Source organism: Leucopleurus acutus, assembly GCF_964270905.1.
Source record: "Leucopleurus acutus genome assembly, chromosome: 10".
In the NCBI taxonomy this organism is placed as follows: Eukaryota; Metazoa; Chordata; class Mammalia; order Artiodactyla; family Delphinidae; genus Leucopleurus; species Leucopleurus acutus.
In genome coordinates, this window is record NC_139153.1 from 79,523,735 (window position 1) to 79,542,476 (window position 18,742).

Consider the following 18,742-nt stretch of genomic DNA (forward strand, 5'->3'; position numbering starts at 1 on the left):
CATCACCTCTCTGCCGGAAATTCTCCACCGGTTCCCAACACACACAGAGTCAAAGCCCACCAAACCCTGCAGCGCTGGCCCTTCATGGCCCCCTCTCCCTCTGCTCTCCCCGGCTCACAATCCTCTGCCTCCATGACCCTCTTGGTCCCCTGACTCACAGTCTTTGCCCTCACTGTGTGCAAGTCCCCCCCAACCACCACCAAACCACAACCCAGCTCCCTGTCCACCTTCCCTGCTGCATTTTTCTCCATGCTGCTCAGAAAATCTAACAAACAATACAACTTGCTGACTTGATTGTTTTCCTTATGGAAATAAACTCCATGAGAGCAAGAATTGTGGTCTATTTCATTCAGAGCTGCAGCCCCTGTGCCTAGAACAGTGCCAGGCATACAGGGAGCTGGGAAAGTGGTCACTAAATACGTGTGGAATAAATAGAAGTTGAAGTTACAGAAGTGAATGAGGTCTCCCTAGACGGACACGTAGAGTGAGAACACAAGAGAGACAAGACTGTCAAATAGTATTTAAAGACTAGACTCAGGAGAGGAAGTGGAAAGATTTTTGCATGTGAGTCAAAGAAACAGGTGAATTAGGAGAAGAATCAGAAGGTTGGGGTGGGTTCCTGGAAGAGCTTTAAGAACTGGGGAAACTGGTAGATGATGATGGCAAATACTAAGTGTCATTTTGAGGAGGATCTGGGGGAAAAGGGTGCAGAGCAAGAGTGTACTTGGTTAGGACGTACATGCCAGGTGATGAAATGAACTCGGGGGTAGTGACTTCCATTTTAAGCAGACGGAAAGCCAGAGATGAACGAAGGCAAGATGCAGGGAGAGATCTGATGACCCCCAATTCATTAGATCAATCTGCATCACCAAACTAGAGCCTTCCTTTATTCAAAGCTTGAACCTAAATTTTCAGATGTAAGTTATCCAATTTACTTATCTATGTGGCTGAGCCTCCATTCAGCTTTTTGTGTCAACTCTGAACAATTCCTTAAAAAGTTTAGCATCCTGTATTTTGTTACCTTTCCAGTAATTCCCCAGGGGGAGCCTGTGGAATTCCCTCTCCCTGGAGAATTAGAGATGATCGTCCATTCAGGACACACGGGTCCTGCTCTGCCTGGATTGAGAAGGGCAGACTCAGTGACTACACAGAGTTGGGGCGCTGTGCTACACCATACTGTACCTACAGCACCGTGTTGCTGTGGAGGTGGGTGTCAGGAGAAGGTGAGGAAGAGGAGGCTAGCATTCAGGGAAGGCAGCCACAGCCCGGAGCCTGCGTTCTGATGGGGATGCACAGAGCTTCCTTTGTTGGTCAGATCCGGATTAGGCTTTTGCCTGATCCACTGGAGCAGAGCCTGGAAGCTCTGAGGTGGGCTTGTCCCCGGCCAGAGAGGCGGAAAATCAATTTGGCTGGCAAATGAGATCCCCCAAGAGCTCAGTGCACACTCCATAATCTTATCCACTATCAGCTCCGGAAATAAATGCCTGGGCCCTCACATATTCATGGGGGAGGTGAGGCATAAATCAGGCTTTAAGGATTGGGGCAAAGGCAATGGACTTTCTGGCTGGCTACTAATTAATCAAGCACAGAACACCTCAGCCTAGCAACCTAGGAGTGAGCCGCACACGCACAGGCTACTGCCACTTTACTCAACTCTATTTTCATTTCAATTAAAACAGATACCAAATGAAATTCTCCCCTTTAGCCGATGCTGCTTATGTATCCCCCTGTTCTTCCTTTAATTAAAAAACATGCTTATTGCAATACTTGCCAGAATCACTTTAATGGTATTTTAATTGTAAGGTCTCTGCCTGATTAAAAAAAGAAAATATGAAGCACAAAGTGTTTGCAAAACTGTTCACAGGATGCAAGAAAAGAATCACACACCACCCCGAATGGATGCCACATACTAATTCCTTAATTAGCCTGGCACTGCTAGTCAAGTGGGCAACGTGGAGGAGAAAACATATCGGAAATAAAATCATTGACTCAGAGCCATGAACAATAGGGAGGAATCGTTTTCATCAGCTCGTATTTCCCTTGTAGGAGAGACAACTGCATCTAACTAAAAATACCATACTCAGGACAGGCCCAGTCAATGTGGCCAGACAGATTTTTTTCCACTGTTCTTTGGGAAAAGAGTAGCTGGGCCAAAGACATATATTAATCAAACTATCAAAAATTAAATACAAAGAAAACATATTAAAAGCAGCAAGGGAAAAACAACAAATAGCACACAAGGGAATCCCCATAAAGTTAACAGCTGATCTTTCAGCAGAAACTCTGCAAGCCAGAAGGGACTGGCAGGACATATTTAAAGTGATGAAGGAGAAAAACCCACAATCAAGATTACTCTACCCAGCAAGGATCTCATTCAGATTTGATGGAGAAATTAAAACCTTTACAGACAAGCAAAAGCTGAGAGAGTTCAGCACCACCAAACCAGCTTTACAACGAATACTAAAGGAACTTCTCTAGGCAAGAAACACAAGAGAAGGAAAAGACCTACAATAACGAACCCAAAACAATTAAGAAAATGGGAATAGGAACATATATATCGATAATTACCTTAAATGTAAATGGATTAAATGCTCCCAGCAAAAGACACAGACTGGCTGAATGGATACAAAAACAAGACCCATATATATGCTGTCTACAAGAGACCCACTTCAGACCTAGGGACACATACAGACTGAAAGTGAGGGGATGGAAAAAGAGATTCCATGGAAATCAGAAGAAAGCTGGAGTAGCAATTCTCATATCAGACAAAATAGACTTTAAAATAAAGACTATTACAAGAGACAAAGAAGGACACTATATAATGATCAAGGGATCATTCGAAGAAGAAGATATAACAATTGTAAATATTTATGCACCCAACATAGGAGCACCTCACTACATTAAGGCAAATACTAACAGGCATAAAAGGGGAAATGGGCAGTAACAAAATCACAATAGGGGACTTTAACACCCCACTTTCACCAATGGACAGATCATCCAAAATGAAAATAAATAAGGAAACACAAGCTTTAAATGATACATTAAACAAGATGGACTTAATTGATATTTATAGGACATTCCATCCAAAAACAACTGAATACACATTTTTCTCAAGTGCTAATGGAACATTCTCCAGGATAGATCATATCTTGGGTCATAAATCTAGCCTTGGTAAATTTAAGAAAATTGAAATCGTATCAAGTATCTTTTCCGACCACAATGCTATGAAACTAGCTACCAATTACAGGAAAACATCTGTAAAAAACACAAACACATGGAAGTTAAACACTACACTACTTAATAATGAAGTGATCACTGAAGAAATCAAAGAGGAAATCTAAAAATACCTAGAAACAAATGACAATGGAGACACGACGACCCAAAACCTATGGCAGGCAGCAAAAGCAGTTCTAAGAGGGAAGTTTATAGCAATACAATCCTACCTTAACAAACAGGAAACATCTCAAATAAACAACCTCACCTTGCACCTAAAGCAATTAGAGAAAGAAGAACAAAAAAAACCCCAAAGTTAGTAGAAGGAAAGAAATCATAAAGATCAGATCAGAAATAAATGAAAAAGAAATGAAGGAAACGATAGCAAAGATCAATAAAACTAAAAGTTGCTTCTTTGAGAACATAAACAAAATTCATAAACCATTAGCCAGACTCATCAAGAAAAAAAGGGAGAAGACTCAGCAGAATCAGAAATGAAAAAGGAGAAGTAACAACTGACACTGCAGAAATACAAAGGATCATGAGAGATTACTACAAGCAACTCTATGCCAATAAAATGGACAACCTGGGAGAAATGGACAAATTCTTAGAAATGCACAACCTGCCGAGACTGAACCAGGAAGAAATAGAAAATATGAACAGACCAATCACAAGCACTGAAATTGAAACTGTGATTAAAAATCTTCCAACAAACAAAATCCCAGGAGCAGATGGCTTCACAGGTGAATTCTAACAAACATTTAGAGAAGAGCTAACACCTATCCTTCTCAAACTCTTCCAAAATATAGCAGAGGGAGGAACACTCCCAAACTCATTCTACAAGGCCACCATCACCCTGATACCAAAACAGACAAAGATGTCACAAAGGAAGAAAACTACAGGCCAATATCACTGATGAACCTAGATGCAAAAATCCTCAACAAAATACTAGCAAACAGAATCCAACAGCGCATTAAACGGATCATACACCATGATCAAGTGGGGCTTATTCCAGGAATGCAAGGATTCTTCAATATACGCAAATCAATCAATGTGATACACGATATTAACAAATTGAAGGAGAAAAACCATGTGATCATCTCAATAGATGCAGAGAAAGCTTTCGACAAAATTCAACACCCATTTATGATAAAAACCCTGCAGAAATTAGACATAGAGGGAACTTTCCTCAACATAATAAAGGCCATATATGACAAACCCACAGCCAACATTGTCCTCAATGGTGAAAAACTGAAACCATTTCCACTAAGATCAGGAACAAGACAAGGCTGCCCACTCTCACCACTCTTATTCAACATAGTTTTGGAAGTTTTAACCACAGCAATCAGAGAAGAAAAAGAAATAAAAGGAATCCAAATCTGAAAAGAAGAAGTAAAGCTGTCACTGTTTGCAGATGACATGATACTATACATAAAGAATCCTAAAGATGCTACCAGAAAACTACTAGAGCTAATCAAAGAATCTGGTAAAGTAGCAGGATACAAAATTAATGCACAGAAATCTCTGGCATTCTTATACACTACTGATGAAAAATCTGAAAGTGAAATTAAGAAAATACTCCCATTTACCACTGCAACAAAAAGAATAAAATATCTAGGAATAAACCTACCTAAGGAGACAAAAGACCTGTATGCAGAAAATTATAAGACACTGTTGAAAGAAATTAAAGATGACACAAATAGATGGAGAGATATACCATGTTCTTGAATTGGAAGAATCAACACTGTGAAAATGACTCTACTACCCAAAGCAATCTACAGATTCAATGCAATCCCTATCAAACTACCAATGGCATTTTTCACAGAACTAGAACAAAAAATTTCACAATTTATATGGAAACACAAAAGACCCCGAATAGCCAAAGCAATCTTGAGAATGAAAAACGGAGCTGGAGGAATCAGGCTCCCTGACTTCAGACTATACTACAAAGCTACAGTAATCAAGATAGTATGGTACTGGCACAAAAACAGAAATATAGATCAATGGAACAGGATAGAAAGCCCAGAGATAAACCCACACACACATATGGTCACCTTATCTTTGATAAAGGAGGCAAGAATATACAAGGGAGAAAAGACAGCCTCTTCAATAAATGGTGCTGGGAAAACTGGACAGCAACATGTAAAAGAAAGAAATTAAAACACTCCCTAACACCATACACAAAAATAAACTCAAAATGGATTAAAGACCTAAATGTAAGGCCAGACACTATCAAACTCTTAGAGGAAAACATAGGCAGAACACTCTACGACATAAATCACAGCAAGATCCTTTTTGACCCACCTCCTAGAGAAATGGAAATAAAAACAAAAATAAACAAATGGGACCTAATGAAACTTCAAAGTTTTGCACAGCAAAGGAAACCATAAACAAGACGAAAAGACAACCCTCAGAATGGGAGAAAATATTTGCAAACGAAGCAACTGACAAAGGATTAATCTCCAAAATATACAAGCAGCTCATGCAGCTCAATACCAAAAAAACAAACAACCCAATTCAAAAACGGGCAGAAGACCTAAATAGACATTTCTCCAAAGAAGATAAACAGATAGCCAATGAACACATGAAAGGATGCTCAACATCACTAATCATTAGAGAAATGCAAATCAAAACTACAATAAGGTATCACCTCACACCAGTCAGAATGGCCATCATCAAAAAATCTACAAACAAGAAATGCTGGAGAGGGTGTGCAGAAAAGGGAACCCTCTTGCACTGTTGGTGCAGCAGTTGGTGGGAATGTAAATTGATACAGCCACTACAGAGAACAGTATGGAGGTTCCTTAAAAAACTACAAATAGAACTACCATATGACCCAGCAATCCCACTACTGGGCATATACACTGAAAAAAAACATAATTCAAAAAGAGTCATGTACCGCAATGTTCATTGAAGCACTATTTACAATAGCCAGGACATGGAAGCAACCTAAGTGTCCATTGACAGATGAATGGATAAAGAAGATGTGGCACATATATACAATGGAATATTCCTCAGCCATAAAAAGAAACAAAATTGAGTTATTTGTAGTGAGGTGGATGGACCTAGAGTCTGTCATACACAGTGAAGTAATTCAGAAAGAGAAAAACAAATACCGTATGCTAACACATATATATGGAATTTAAGAAAAAAAAAAAAGGGTCATGAAGAACCTAGGGGTAAGTTGGGAATAAAGACACAGACCTACTAGAGAGTGGACTTGAGGATATGGGGAGGGGGAAGGGTAAGTTGTGACAAAGTGAGAGAGTGGCATGGACATATATACATTACCAAACGTAAAATAGATAGCTAGTGGGAAGCAGCCACATAGCACAGGGAGATCAGCTCAGTGCTTTGTGACCACCTAGAGGGGTGCGACAGGGAGAGTGGGAGGGAGGGAGACGCAAGAGGGAAGAGATATGGGAACATATGTATATGTATAACTGATTCACTTTGTTATAAAGCAGAAACTAACACACCATTGTAAAGCTATTATACTCCAATAAAGATGTTTAAAAAAAAAGAGAGAGTAGCTGGGCCAGCTTAATTAGTTTCCAGTCCTGACAATCCTATATGGTTCCCTCTATTGTTTTAGGCCAGTAGTTCTCAAACTTGAGTCCATCAGAATCACCCAGAGGTCTTAAAACACAGATTGGTGGACCTTGCCCCCTCATAGTACATTTGCTATGGGGCCCAAAAATGTGCATTTCTAGCAAGCTCCCAGACGATGCTCTTGCTACTGATTAGGGAGCACACTTTGAGAACCACTGCTCTAGGTAAATGAAGCTTGTTCTAGATGTCCATAGTCCATAGTCTAAAACAGGTTGAAAAATACACAGGTGGAATTGCAGATTAATTCACTTTGTCATTCAACTAACATTTGCTGTTATTTCCAAGCCCTTCTGCTAGGTGCCATAATAAAAATGTTAAAAATACACTTTCAGACAGTCACAGTGAAGTTTAATTGCTCCAGGTGAATAGAAATACCCTGGTTTTAGTGAACTGGCCAACTTTACAGATAACCAAGAAAGAAGATAATGGTGATGACTCAGCCTTTTACTTTTTCTAAACATAAAACTCATGAAGTTAACCTTATCAGTGAATTAACTCTATGCTAATTACAAAGTATAAACATATTTGTGGAAGAGAAACACTTAAAGGAATTCAAAACACTGAGATGTAAATAAATGCCTTTTATTATAGCTACTGTTGTCAATTACTACTTAACTAAACCTTGATTTCCTTTCTACCTCGAGAAAATCAAAACTTCCTTTTATCACCAACAAAGTTTGTGATACTTAAGTTCTGAAGCCCCTCAGCTGTTCCATGGATTCTTAGAAAGTCACTTAAGGCCTCAGAAAGAAAGGAGAAAACAAGGGGGAAGAAACTGTCTTCTCCAGGCAGGTAAAAATCTCCGGAACTACCAAGTTACCCACTGATTCAAATAATCTCCTTCTTTCTCTGTATCAAAGGTCAATTAGCATTGATCCAATCACATTTTTTTACCAGCCCTGCAACCTGATACGTTTCTCTGAGCAATCTGTTATTTAAAAGGTTCCAAATATAATTATTCTCTGAGTATTGTAACCATGATTCAGCTACAACATAATAATTTTAGAAATGAACAATAATAGTCGTTCATAGTACTTATTTAAAAAATGAGCGTACATCCTACCTTTACTTGACCCCCAGGAATATTACAGTACATGGGAAATGATAATAATGAAAAGCTGTCTTCAGTATATTTCAGTCTGCACAAGAATCCCAGATACATAAGCATCCCAGATTTCTAACTTCACTCCCAGTCTGGATAAACAGGATGTGAGAATCATTAATCAACAAATGAGGTAGAGAGGTAAGGAGAGACCAAGTCCTGAAGGACATTGTAAGCCATATCATGGTGTTTAGACTTGATGTTAAAGGCTAACGGAAAGTCCCAGAAGGGTTTTAAGGAAGGATGTTTGAAATATTTATCTTTTGTTACTGAAAATATTGTAGCTTCTGCAGTAGGAAAGGACTGGTCCCTTTCAATAGCATTTTTCATGTTACAACATCCAAGTTGTCAAGACGTAAACTGTAAATTGTTTAATATCTATCTATCTGTCTGTCTGCCCATCTACTGAAAGCAAGTCCTTTCTCATAGCAGTGGCTTATCTTTCATTTAAGGCTAATCAAGTATGTCTGGGACTGTTCTCTGGAGGTAAATATTGTAAGTCATTGTCTGACTGGGAAAAATAAGGGGTTTCAGAGCCAAGTGTCCCCCCACATTAAAAAGCCTTTGTCTCTGATCTCCTGATACACAAATAGTAAATGAAATTGGTCACTGTCTGGACTAATCCACTAACATTTGAGGATACCAGGAAGGACTCTGATTACAGAGAAATTCACAACCAACATTAATCTGCCTCTTCCGGTCAGAAATTCAGTCATTCAACAATTATTTGAGTACCTACTATGTGCCTGGAAATATAATGATCCTGGCAATACAAAGGTGAGCAAAAACAGACCTGGCTCCTGCTTTCTTCAGCTTACTTGCCTAGATTGCACATTGCCAAAAGGTAAAGGGCAGAAAAAACACACCCTAATATTAAATTTGTAAAGAATTAACATAAAAGCAATTCATATAAAAGTTATATGATTTGTATATGAATGATATTAAAGTTCTTAGCCTATGAAAAATTCTATCAATGATCTACTTAGCTGTGGATATAAGCAAGGTCCCCACTCATAAAATAAGTAACACCAATTTGTCACCAAGAAAAGACTGACACCTAGAGATGCACAAAATTAAGGGAGTTAAGGGTGGATTTCACAAAACTCAGGTAAATGTTTTCTGGTGCTGACTTCTCCATCTGGCTTCCACTTAAGATCACTGCACAGCCCAGGCCCTTCTCAGCACCATGCTTGAAACTATGGGAAGGAAGTTTACCAATTCCTTTACCACGCTTCCCTCTCAGGGCTACAGATGAACAACATTAACAGCTGGTAGACATTTATACAAGCCACTCTCCTCCTGTAAAGGGAGGAAGTCACCACCATTTCCATTTTGTGCACTGATTTGAGGCCAGATCCTTACCCAAAGCCACAGGAAAGTCCATGGGTGCCTCATATTTGAACTCAGGCCCCCTGTTTGCTGACCCAGCCCCAATCAGACAACCTTGTCACCTTGTCTGTACATAATCATCCCATTTCCTGCCTTGAAGGGTAGCTTTCAGCGGGAAGAAGAGTCAATTCACTCAATCTCCTTTTGCAGCCAACTTGCACATAAGTTGTTTTAAACTTACCCATTTGAAACAAATTTTGTCAGTTCACAAAACCCTCCCATGTTGATCAAGACATTCTATAGTTAGGAGAGGAAGAAAAAAAAATATTAACAGGGTACTGCATTTGTATCCAATGTCTTCAGATGGATTTCCTTTAAATCCAAGCTGCTCTCAGTGAAGTCTTAAAACTGCAGACATGGGGTAACCTGCCCCGCAACTCCCAGGGTCCTGATGCACAGAGAGACCACACAGGATGTCCCAGGAAGCCCTGTTTCATAGCATTCCCAGATCACTGCATTGTAAAGCATTATCTGAAGCATGCACCTACTGAAACTGAGGTCGGTTTGGTTCTAATTAGAAGGAACCAAGTGTACAAACCCTGGGATAAAAAGGCTGTGATACAGCACTTAATATCTCACTCCGAAATCCTCAAACCCTTGACTAAGATGAAGAAACTGTAGGAGACACACAGATGGCCGACAGGCACATGAAAAAATATTCAGCATCACTAATAATCAGGGAAATGTGAATCAAAACCACAATGAGATATCACATCACACCTGTTAGAGAGGCTATTATCAAAAAGACAACAAATAACAAGAGCTGGCGAGGATGTGGGAAAAACGGGAACTCTCCTACACTGTTGGTGGGAATCTAAGTTGGTGCAGCCACTGTGGAAAAGAGTATAGAAGTTCCTCAAAAAACTAAAAATAGAACTACCATATGATCCAGCAATTCCATTTCTGGGTATTTATCTGAAGAAAACAAAAACACTACTTCAAAAAGATATATGCACCCCTATGTTCATTGTAGTATTACTTACAATAGCCAAGGCATGGAAACAACCTAATGAATGGATAATTAAAATGTGGTGTATATATACGTGTGTATGTGTACACACACACACACTGGAATATTGTTTAGTGATAAAATAGAATGAAATCTTTCCATTGCAACAACAGGGATGAAACTTGAGGGCATAGGCTAAGTGAAATAAGTCAGAAAAAGATAAATGCCATTTGATCTCACTTATATGTGGAAGATAAAGAAAAGAACAAAACAAAGAAACAAATAAAAAACAGACAAATCTAGCTCACAGATATTGAGACCAGATTGGTGGTTGACTGACATGGGTGGATGAGGGGTAGGCGAAATGGGTGTAGGGAGTCAAAAGGTACATACTTCTAGTTATAAAATGAACATGTCCTGGAGATGTGATGTACAGCATGGTGACTACAGCTAATAATACTGTATTGTATATTTGAAAGTAGCTAAGAGAGTGGATCTTGCAAGTTCCCAACACAAAGAAAAAATATTTTGTACCTATCTATGGTGACTATTGTGGTGATTATTTTGCAATATATACAAATACCAAAACAGTATGTTGTACACCTGAAATTTATATAATATGTCATTTATACCACTATAAAATTTTTTTTAATTTTTAAAAAAGAAACTCTACAATGAACCCAGTAGTTGGTCAAGAAAAGATGGCTCATCTCAATAAACCAAGAATATGCATTGCTAGACTATAGAAATCACCAGTATGATAGACTAAAAAGATCTGAGTGTCCTCAGAACTGTGAAATAAAAGAAAGAGTTTGAAGAAAACGAGACCACATTCCCAACTGCAGCAGAAAAACACACTTCCACAGAGTCAAAATACCAAGGAGAATGAAGGCAACCTCATGGATAACTCTGCTACTTCCACCTCTGTATCCTTCCCTCTCTTGCTGTAGAAAAACACTTCAATATGCATTCTGAAGATAACAGAGGCAGAAGCCATCTGAGGTCTTTATTGCCCAGCTAATTCTTTGAGTAATCCAGTTTGCTTTGTATATAGAAACAGCCACTAGCTGTAAATAAAATTGCAACTTAGGCCTGACATGCAGCCATCTCTTCTGTTATTCCCTTCAATCCAAAAGAAACAACAACTAACATGAACTGAATGCTTGTGCTGGGCCAGACCCTGTACTAAGGGCTTTAGAAACATTCTTTCATTTAGTACCCAGAACATCCATAAGCATTGGGTGATACATTGCAGTATGGCTACACAATAGCAAACAGTAAACGTTAGCAATTGCTGTCCCTGCTGCTATTACTAAAACAGGCCTTACTCTAAAGAGGAGAAACTTGAGGCTTACAAAGGCTGTGCAACTTGCCCAAGGTCACAAAGCCAGTAAGAAGCAGAGCCCAGATTCAGACTCAGTTCTTTCTGGCTCAAAAGCCTGCCAAGCATTTAACTGCTTTGGTATACACCAGTAGACCAAGAAATAGAAAATCACATGAAAGGAAGCCAGTGCACTATTAAACAGCACAAGTTTCTGCTCAAGCCTTGTAAAATGAAGGCACCGTGAGTAATAAGACAAAATGTCTTCCTCTTGAAAGTAATAAGACAAAATGTCTTCCTCTTGAAAGCCCAATGCCAAGGGAAGAGGGGTTTCTAGAGTTCATCCTCCCCTAATTGACCCTATTAGTCATCAGCTCTAGACCACTTCACATCAAGCTGCTTGACCACCAGGACAGAGAGTCACTGCTTCATTCAGAAAATATGGATGCTTCCCCAGCTACAGACCACAAGCCCAAGATCCTTGCCCAGAATCCATAACAGTGTACACAAGAGGGTAACGTTCCATCTCTGTTATTATGGCTCATCATAATTACCTGGAATAAAATAATAAATTCAGCGATGCCTATGGCCGTTGGGCATCTTAACATAAAAGAATGAAAAATATAATTAACTAAATCAAGGCAATATGCCTATTTCCATCCCAGCTCATTAGTATTAACTGATGGGGTTAATTCTCTTTTGTGTTTAACAGTACCTCCTAAAAAATAATTAAAAAAAAAAAAGGAGAGAAGAAGGAATGGAGGAAAGAAATCGAAATGGTAAGTAGACAAAAGTTCTAGGCCTTTTGCTAATTAAGATGAAATCATAAGAGATATAGCTGAAGCTCTTATCAGTGTCACAAAATAATGTGCCATTTTTTCCAGAAAGTTCAGGAATCAGTACATACAGCAGCATAAATAATGGTGAAAACTTAGTCTTTGGGTGCCATTTCTCAATTGCCTCAGAGAAATTTATAATCCTCCTTTCTACTATAAGTTTTACTTGTAAGAAAAAAAAGTGTGTTCTATTTTATAAACATAAGGAAGGCACAGAGAGTTCAGAACTCTCAAGGGCCATATGTAGAACTGTTGGTTTTCCTGATGGAGGAGCCTGGTCCCTGTATATATTGGGATTCTGGTTTCCATGAATGGAAAAAATATGGAGGATGCAATATCTTCATAAAGTAGTTCCAAATGTAGTTCCTAGGTGATCTAGTTTCACTTCTATTTAGCACTAATCCTTTCAAAGTGTGTACATACTTCATGTGGAATGTTTTCTTCATAATACTGTGGAAATGGCTGAGAAAGTACTTCCACTATAATACTTTATATGTTGTTCGTTAAAATCTTTTTTTTTTTTTTTTTTTTTTTTTTTGCGGTACACAGGCCTCTCGCCACTGTGCCCTCTCCCGTTGCAGAGCACAGGCTCCGGACGCGTAGGCCCAGTGGCCATGGCTCACGGGCCCAGCCGCTCCACGGCATGCGGGATCCTCCCGGACCGGGGCACGAACCTGCGTCCCCCGCAGGCGGACTCTCAACTACTGCGCCACCAGGGAAGCCCCGTTAAAATTTTTTGAATAAATTATTTTTTGGCTTGAAATTTTTCATGACTTGTTTCATCCCATAGATGGTATCAAAAAATAAAGAAAATTTCACACAGCTATTTTTCTGATACCATGAATGGGTATGAAAAAGACAGACAGTAACAGATACTCAGAGAGTGAATTGCTATCATTGATGATGATGATAACAATTCAATCTTATACTTGAATAGATTTTTATTGTCCTTCAAGTATTTTCACACCTATTATAGACCAAGAGAAGACATTAGGGGTTGAGAGCTACACCATATCAACCAGATAGTTGAGAGCTGGGGTTCTTCCCCAGTGAAAGCCTTCTTCATATGTCTTTTAGAAACAAACAATCAAAAAATAACTTAGCAATGGATTTTATATTTCTAACTCATAAAGATATACTTTTTATGTAGATGTGTAGATGTGTATACATGTGTATGTATGTGAATATATGTAAATTTATGTATTTATGTGTGTACATACGTATATAGATAGATATCAGTGAGCACAACTAAGGACAGTAAAAGCAAATTAGTTGAGAAAAGTGATATTTAAGAGAGGAAGAACTTCAAAATTATACTTCTTAAATTTCATCTGGGATCTGAATTCTGCACCATTTTACTTGTCCACCCATTCAAAAATCAACACATGTACTCTGAGCCCACATCATGAGTCAGGCATGGTCCTAGACACTGAAGAGACAGCAGTAAATAACTGATGGAAGTTCTTTGCCTTTTTGAGCTTATCCTAGCAGAGGAAATGAACTGTAAATAAACAAGTAAATTATAGTATCTCATGTAGTGATAAATGATATGAAGAAAAGTAAAGCAAAATAAATGGAGTAATAGGATTGCTATAATTTTAGAAAAGATGGCAAGTCCTCTCTAATAAGTTGACATTTTCTCAAAGAGAGAATGAAATAAGTGAGCTAGACACATGAATATCTGGAGGAAGAATATTCCAGGCAAAGGGCATTATGTGCAAAGGCCGTGAGGCAGGTGTGTCACTGGTATATTCACAGAAGAGCTGGAGCAGAGTGAATGAGGAAGGCAAGGTCAATGAAGGGATCAGAAGTTTAATAATGGTGTGAACCTTATTCCTAGTGAGATGAGAAGCCATTGGGGTAGGGGTGGTTGAGGAAAGAAGTAATAAGATCTGACATATTTTAAAGGGCGTGGACAATAAACTATTGGGGCTTATTTTAGCATATAGCACAAAAGTCAAATACCAATGACTTAAACACGTGAAGGCATATTTTTCTATCACAAAAAGTACTTCAGAGGTGGGCAGTCCCAGGTGCCATGCTAGTATGACAACTCGGAGAGTCCCGGGTTTCTTCCATTCTTCTGTTTCCTCATTCTGTTTTTTGGCCACACCAAGGGGCATGTGGGCTCTTAGTTCCCGTGCCCTTGCAGTGGAATCATAGATTCTTAACCACTGCACCTCCAGGGAATTCCCTATTTTCCCATTATTAGCAAGTCAACTCATGGTCCAAGATGGCAGTTGAAAATGCAGCTATCACATTTACATTCCAGGAAGCAGGGAGGAGAAAGAAAGAGGGACAAATAGGGCATGCCTCCTACTAAGCCAGCTCTACTTTAAGAAATGTCCTAGATGTCCTGCACCACTCTTCCCCTTACATATCACTGGCCAGCTCTTAGCCACAGGCTATGTCTACCTACGAAGGAGATGAGGAAATATAGCATTTTAGCTGGATACACTGCTGCCCCAAATAAAAACTGGGGTTCTTGGGCTTCCCTGGTGGCACAGTGGTTGAGAGTCCGCCTGCCGATGCAGGGGACACGGGTTCGTGCCCCAGTCCGGGAAGATCCCACATGCCGCAGAGCGGCTGGGCCCGTGAGCCATGGCCGCTGGGCCTGCGCGTCCGGAGCCTGTGCTCCGCAACGGGAGAGGCCACAACAGTGAGAGGCTCACGTACCACAAAAAACAAAACAAAACAAAACAAAACTGGGGTTCTGCTACTAAAGAAGACAAAAAAATCAGAAATATGGGAACCAGTTAAGAAGTTGTTTGAAATGGTCCCAGCCAAAAGTTAGGTTGAATAGGACTAGGTTGGTACTAATGGGACACATGTTGAAGATTCAGCCAGGAAGATTCACTGATGGATTGGTCATGGAATATAAGAAGAAAGATATCTAGGGTGCCACCAAGATTTTTGGCCTGAGCCACTGGCTATTAAGTGAGATGGGGAAATTCCTCCCACATTGAATCTGTGTGTATATTGATGTCTACACGATCAAAACTTGTCTCAGGTACAAAGTACATGCTCTTCACCTCCTCTCCACTATCCAACTCTAATCTTACATCCTGGACACTCGGATTACTTCTGTCTACATTCTGCCTTACCTCCTACATCACGTGTTTTAGAACTAGACATTTTACTCTTTTATATTTGCTCCCTAATTACTTTTTCTTTAGTAGTAATGCACATTATTCATGTTAAGCATTATTCCTCACTTCTTGTGTCTCACACAGAGCTCCTGGGCCACTTAATAAGCATTCACAAGTCATCTGTTGAACCAAATTTCATCTGTGTCTTTTCCCAGTTCTCATGCTTTCTAGAACCTATGACCCATTATCTCTGTGATTAAAATCTTACTTTCACTCTAGGCAACCCTGCTCCCTACCAACAACTCCTGTTTGTACAGAAACGGGTGTCCACCACTTATCCTCACGATCCTACCAATGGGGGGGATGCTTCACATAACAGACTTTCCCTCTCCATGGGATGAGGGTTAGCCCTTCTAAACCTAGTCACTTATTCTAAATAATGAGAGTGAAGTATTGCCTGAACAGGAACATTTAGGAATAACCACCACTGAAAGGTGACAGTTTGGGGCAAGTATCTAGGTTACTAGGATCTTGAAATCTCCAAGAGTGGAAGACAGGGACAGGTATCCACATACCTCTGCCTTTCCCTTGCCCTCTCTTCTCTGATGCCTCTTCTCCATCTTCAGTCTCTGGCCCTATCAACAAACACCATTCCTTGCTAGAACATTTACCTGGAACTACTAGGATATCCAGAGACTCAGATGGGCTGAGTTTGAGGACTTTTAGCTGCAAAACTTCTCCCAAATTATATCAATATCAGGCAAAGACCCTTGAGCTCCTGAAGGGCATCCCATCCTCCAACAGGATTTGACTCCTGTGGCGAGAATCCTGGCTAAAGGCCTGTAAAGAGCATCTTTTCTCTGAGCTGAGACTTGAAGTCTGTAATTTTCTTTTGTCATTGCCAGTCCTTAGGTAGCTGCTAGCTGTCAATAAGTCAGTACTCCCCATAGCCACTGGCTACACACACACACAACCACCACCAAAAAGACAGGTCAGGAGCTCAAGCTCACAGGCCTTTTTCCTAAAGGGTACTAATTAATTGATTTGCCTGAAATCTTCTCCTTGCTACCAGAGGGAAAAAAAATAAGCTTGCAGAATAAAGAATGTAAAATTCCTAATAAGTCCACCTGTAAGAGACGGGTAGTAACACTCCATCAGTTTATCCTCTGCAAAATATTTTATTCTCCCTCATATAGCCACAAGCTTACTTTAACAAGAACAAATGCTCCTGTAAATGTTAAATATATTTATAGTACAGAATTGTGTTTTAGTGCAGTTTTATAGATCTCCGTAACTAATCACACTTGCCAGTGAACAAGAGTCCCTTTGATAACCATTCGTTATTATCTGCCACTGAAGGAGGCAATGATTTTTATTCTCATTTAACAGATAAGGAAACAAACTCATGAGGAGGTAGAAACAACTGACTTAGTCACTTGGTAATGAGGGGGGAGTTAAATTTTGAATTCTCAGTCTCTCCCCAATTCCCAGACCCTAGAGCTATGTGGCCGGTTTTACAATAAGGAAGCCTATTTATATGACTTTCCACGGGACAAGGAAGTCAAAACCACAACAGGGTAAAAGCAGGAAGGCATTGCTTTCTTGGCAGAGAATTTCAAAGGCAGCAGCATTAACTGATTTCAGAGCCTTCTGCTATATGTGAGTGCTACTAGGGACAAGCATGAATACAAAGGACTTGAATAAAGAAGCATATTCTTGGAGAACACTGATCACCCTCTGCATTTGAAAAATTAAAATAATCAAGCTCTGTGCTTTTAAGAGTCAAAAGAAAGGGCTTTCATTTTGAACCTTCTGGCCACTTCTTCCTTTCATAGGGAAATCTCAATTTGGTCCAAGAATAAATTGTCAACCAAGGGCTGGAACTTATCCAAAAATTTCCCCTTTCTTCTGCCCCTAAAATAATAAAATCATATATAATAATGCCACCCCCATCTCCAAACTCCGCAAACCTTTCACGTGCAGGAAGTTGAGGATGCTGGTGTTGGTGTCCAACAGGAGCAGCTGGCCTTTCTCTACCGTGACGTTGTCGCCCTCTTGTGGCAGTCGCTCGGGAAACCAGCTGTGAGCCCTGGACCACCTCCAGCAGAACTGAAAGGGAAAGTTGCCCTGGAAAACAGGTTTTGTTATTTTGTTTTGTTTTGTTTTCAAGCAGGATAGTCTGGGTGATCCATCAGAACAGAAACTCCTTAAACTCAAATTAATTTAAATATAATTTTAAACATCTCCATAAAATTAGTCACCCTTGTACAACTAACTCAAAAAAGGGAAAATACGGAAGGGGCAAAGTCGTACTCAAAGTTCTTCTGTGTTCAGCCTCTGGAATTCTCCAGCAATATGCTGGTAATACTTTCTTACCTTTTTGCCCAAGAACAGGACACCTTCTACCTAACAGATGGGGTTGATTCCATTTTTTATTTTTACAGACGTGTACTGAGACTTGGACAAAAAGTCATAAATAGCCAGGAATAGAGAGAATTAACACATTCTGCTTGATGGGTGGCATTTTGCTTTACGTAACTGGTACCACTTGTCACTGGCTCTACTGCCAAGTGTCCCTGTCTTATAGGAACATTCCTCTCTCCACGTGTTCAGATCCATCCTCCCACCCTGCCTCTTTTGATATTACTGATGCCTTTCCGTCTGTGTTTGGTGTATCCATGCTGGCAAAGTTTGTGCACAGGAAAAATGCCAGCTGACTTCCGATGACAACCCAGAACCTCTGAGGGAGGTGCCGGGAGTGGGACTGTGAGGCGCCTAGAGGAGGAATCACCCTTGACCTCCCGCAGTCTCCCTCTCAGAGCTTTTGGCTTCCTGTTAATTTACAGTCACACTGAACTCACGTGGTTTTCAAACCAAGGATGTGAAAATCACAGAAAGCAGTATCTGGCTCATGCAAGAGGCAGAGAACAGGTTTAAATGTCCTGTGCAGCTATGGAACTATAATTCTGATAAATGTAATGAAATCCTCTTGGACAAGGTGATTAGCTCAAGGTCATACAGATGATATGGGTATGCCTCTCTCCCAACAGTTCTTCTTCCCACACAGATTCCAACCTAATGCGAAGCCCCAGTTCCTATAAAACAACTGCCTAGAAAGTCCTCTTGTGAGATATTTGAGGCAGATGGGAGAAGATCGTGAAGAAGGGGAGGCATGTTTATAATACCAATAACTGCACCTCCACAGAGAACAATGCCCTGGAGTATTTCTGA

At 40.0% G+C, this 18,742-nt stretch overlaps 1 protein-coding gene across 1 annotated transcript in view; it reads right to left on the reverse strand.

Annotated features, from left to right (window-relative positions):
* Positions 1-18,742, reverse strand: part of PKHD1 (PKHD1 ciliary IPT domain containing fibrocystin/polyductin) — a 433,150-nt gene that overhangs the window by 277,106 nt on the left and 137,302 nt on the right. Inside the window, exon 37 of the mRNA XM_082848479.1 lies at positions 17,482-17,638. Within this exon, the coding sequence (XP_082704605.1) occupies positions 17,482-17,638 (157 nt within the window). The remainder of the gene's footprint in view (positions 1-17,481; positions 17,639-18,742) is intronic.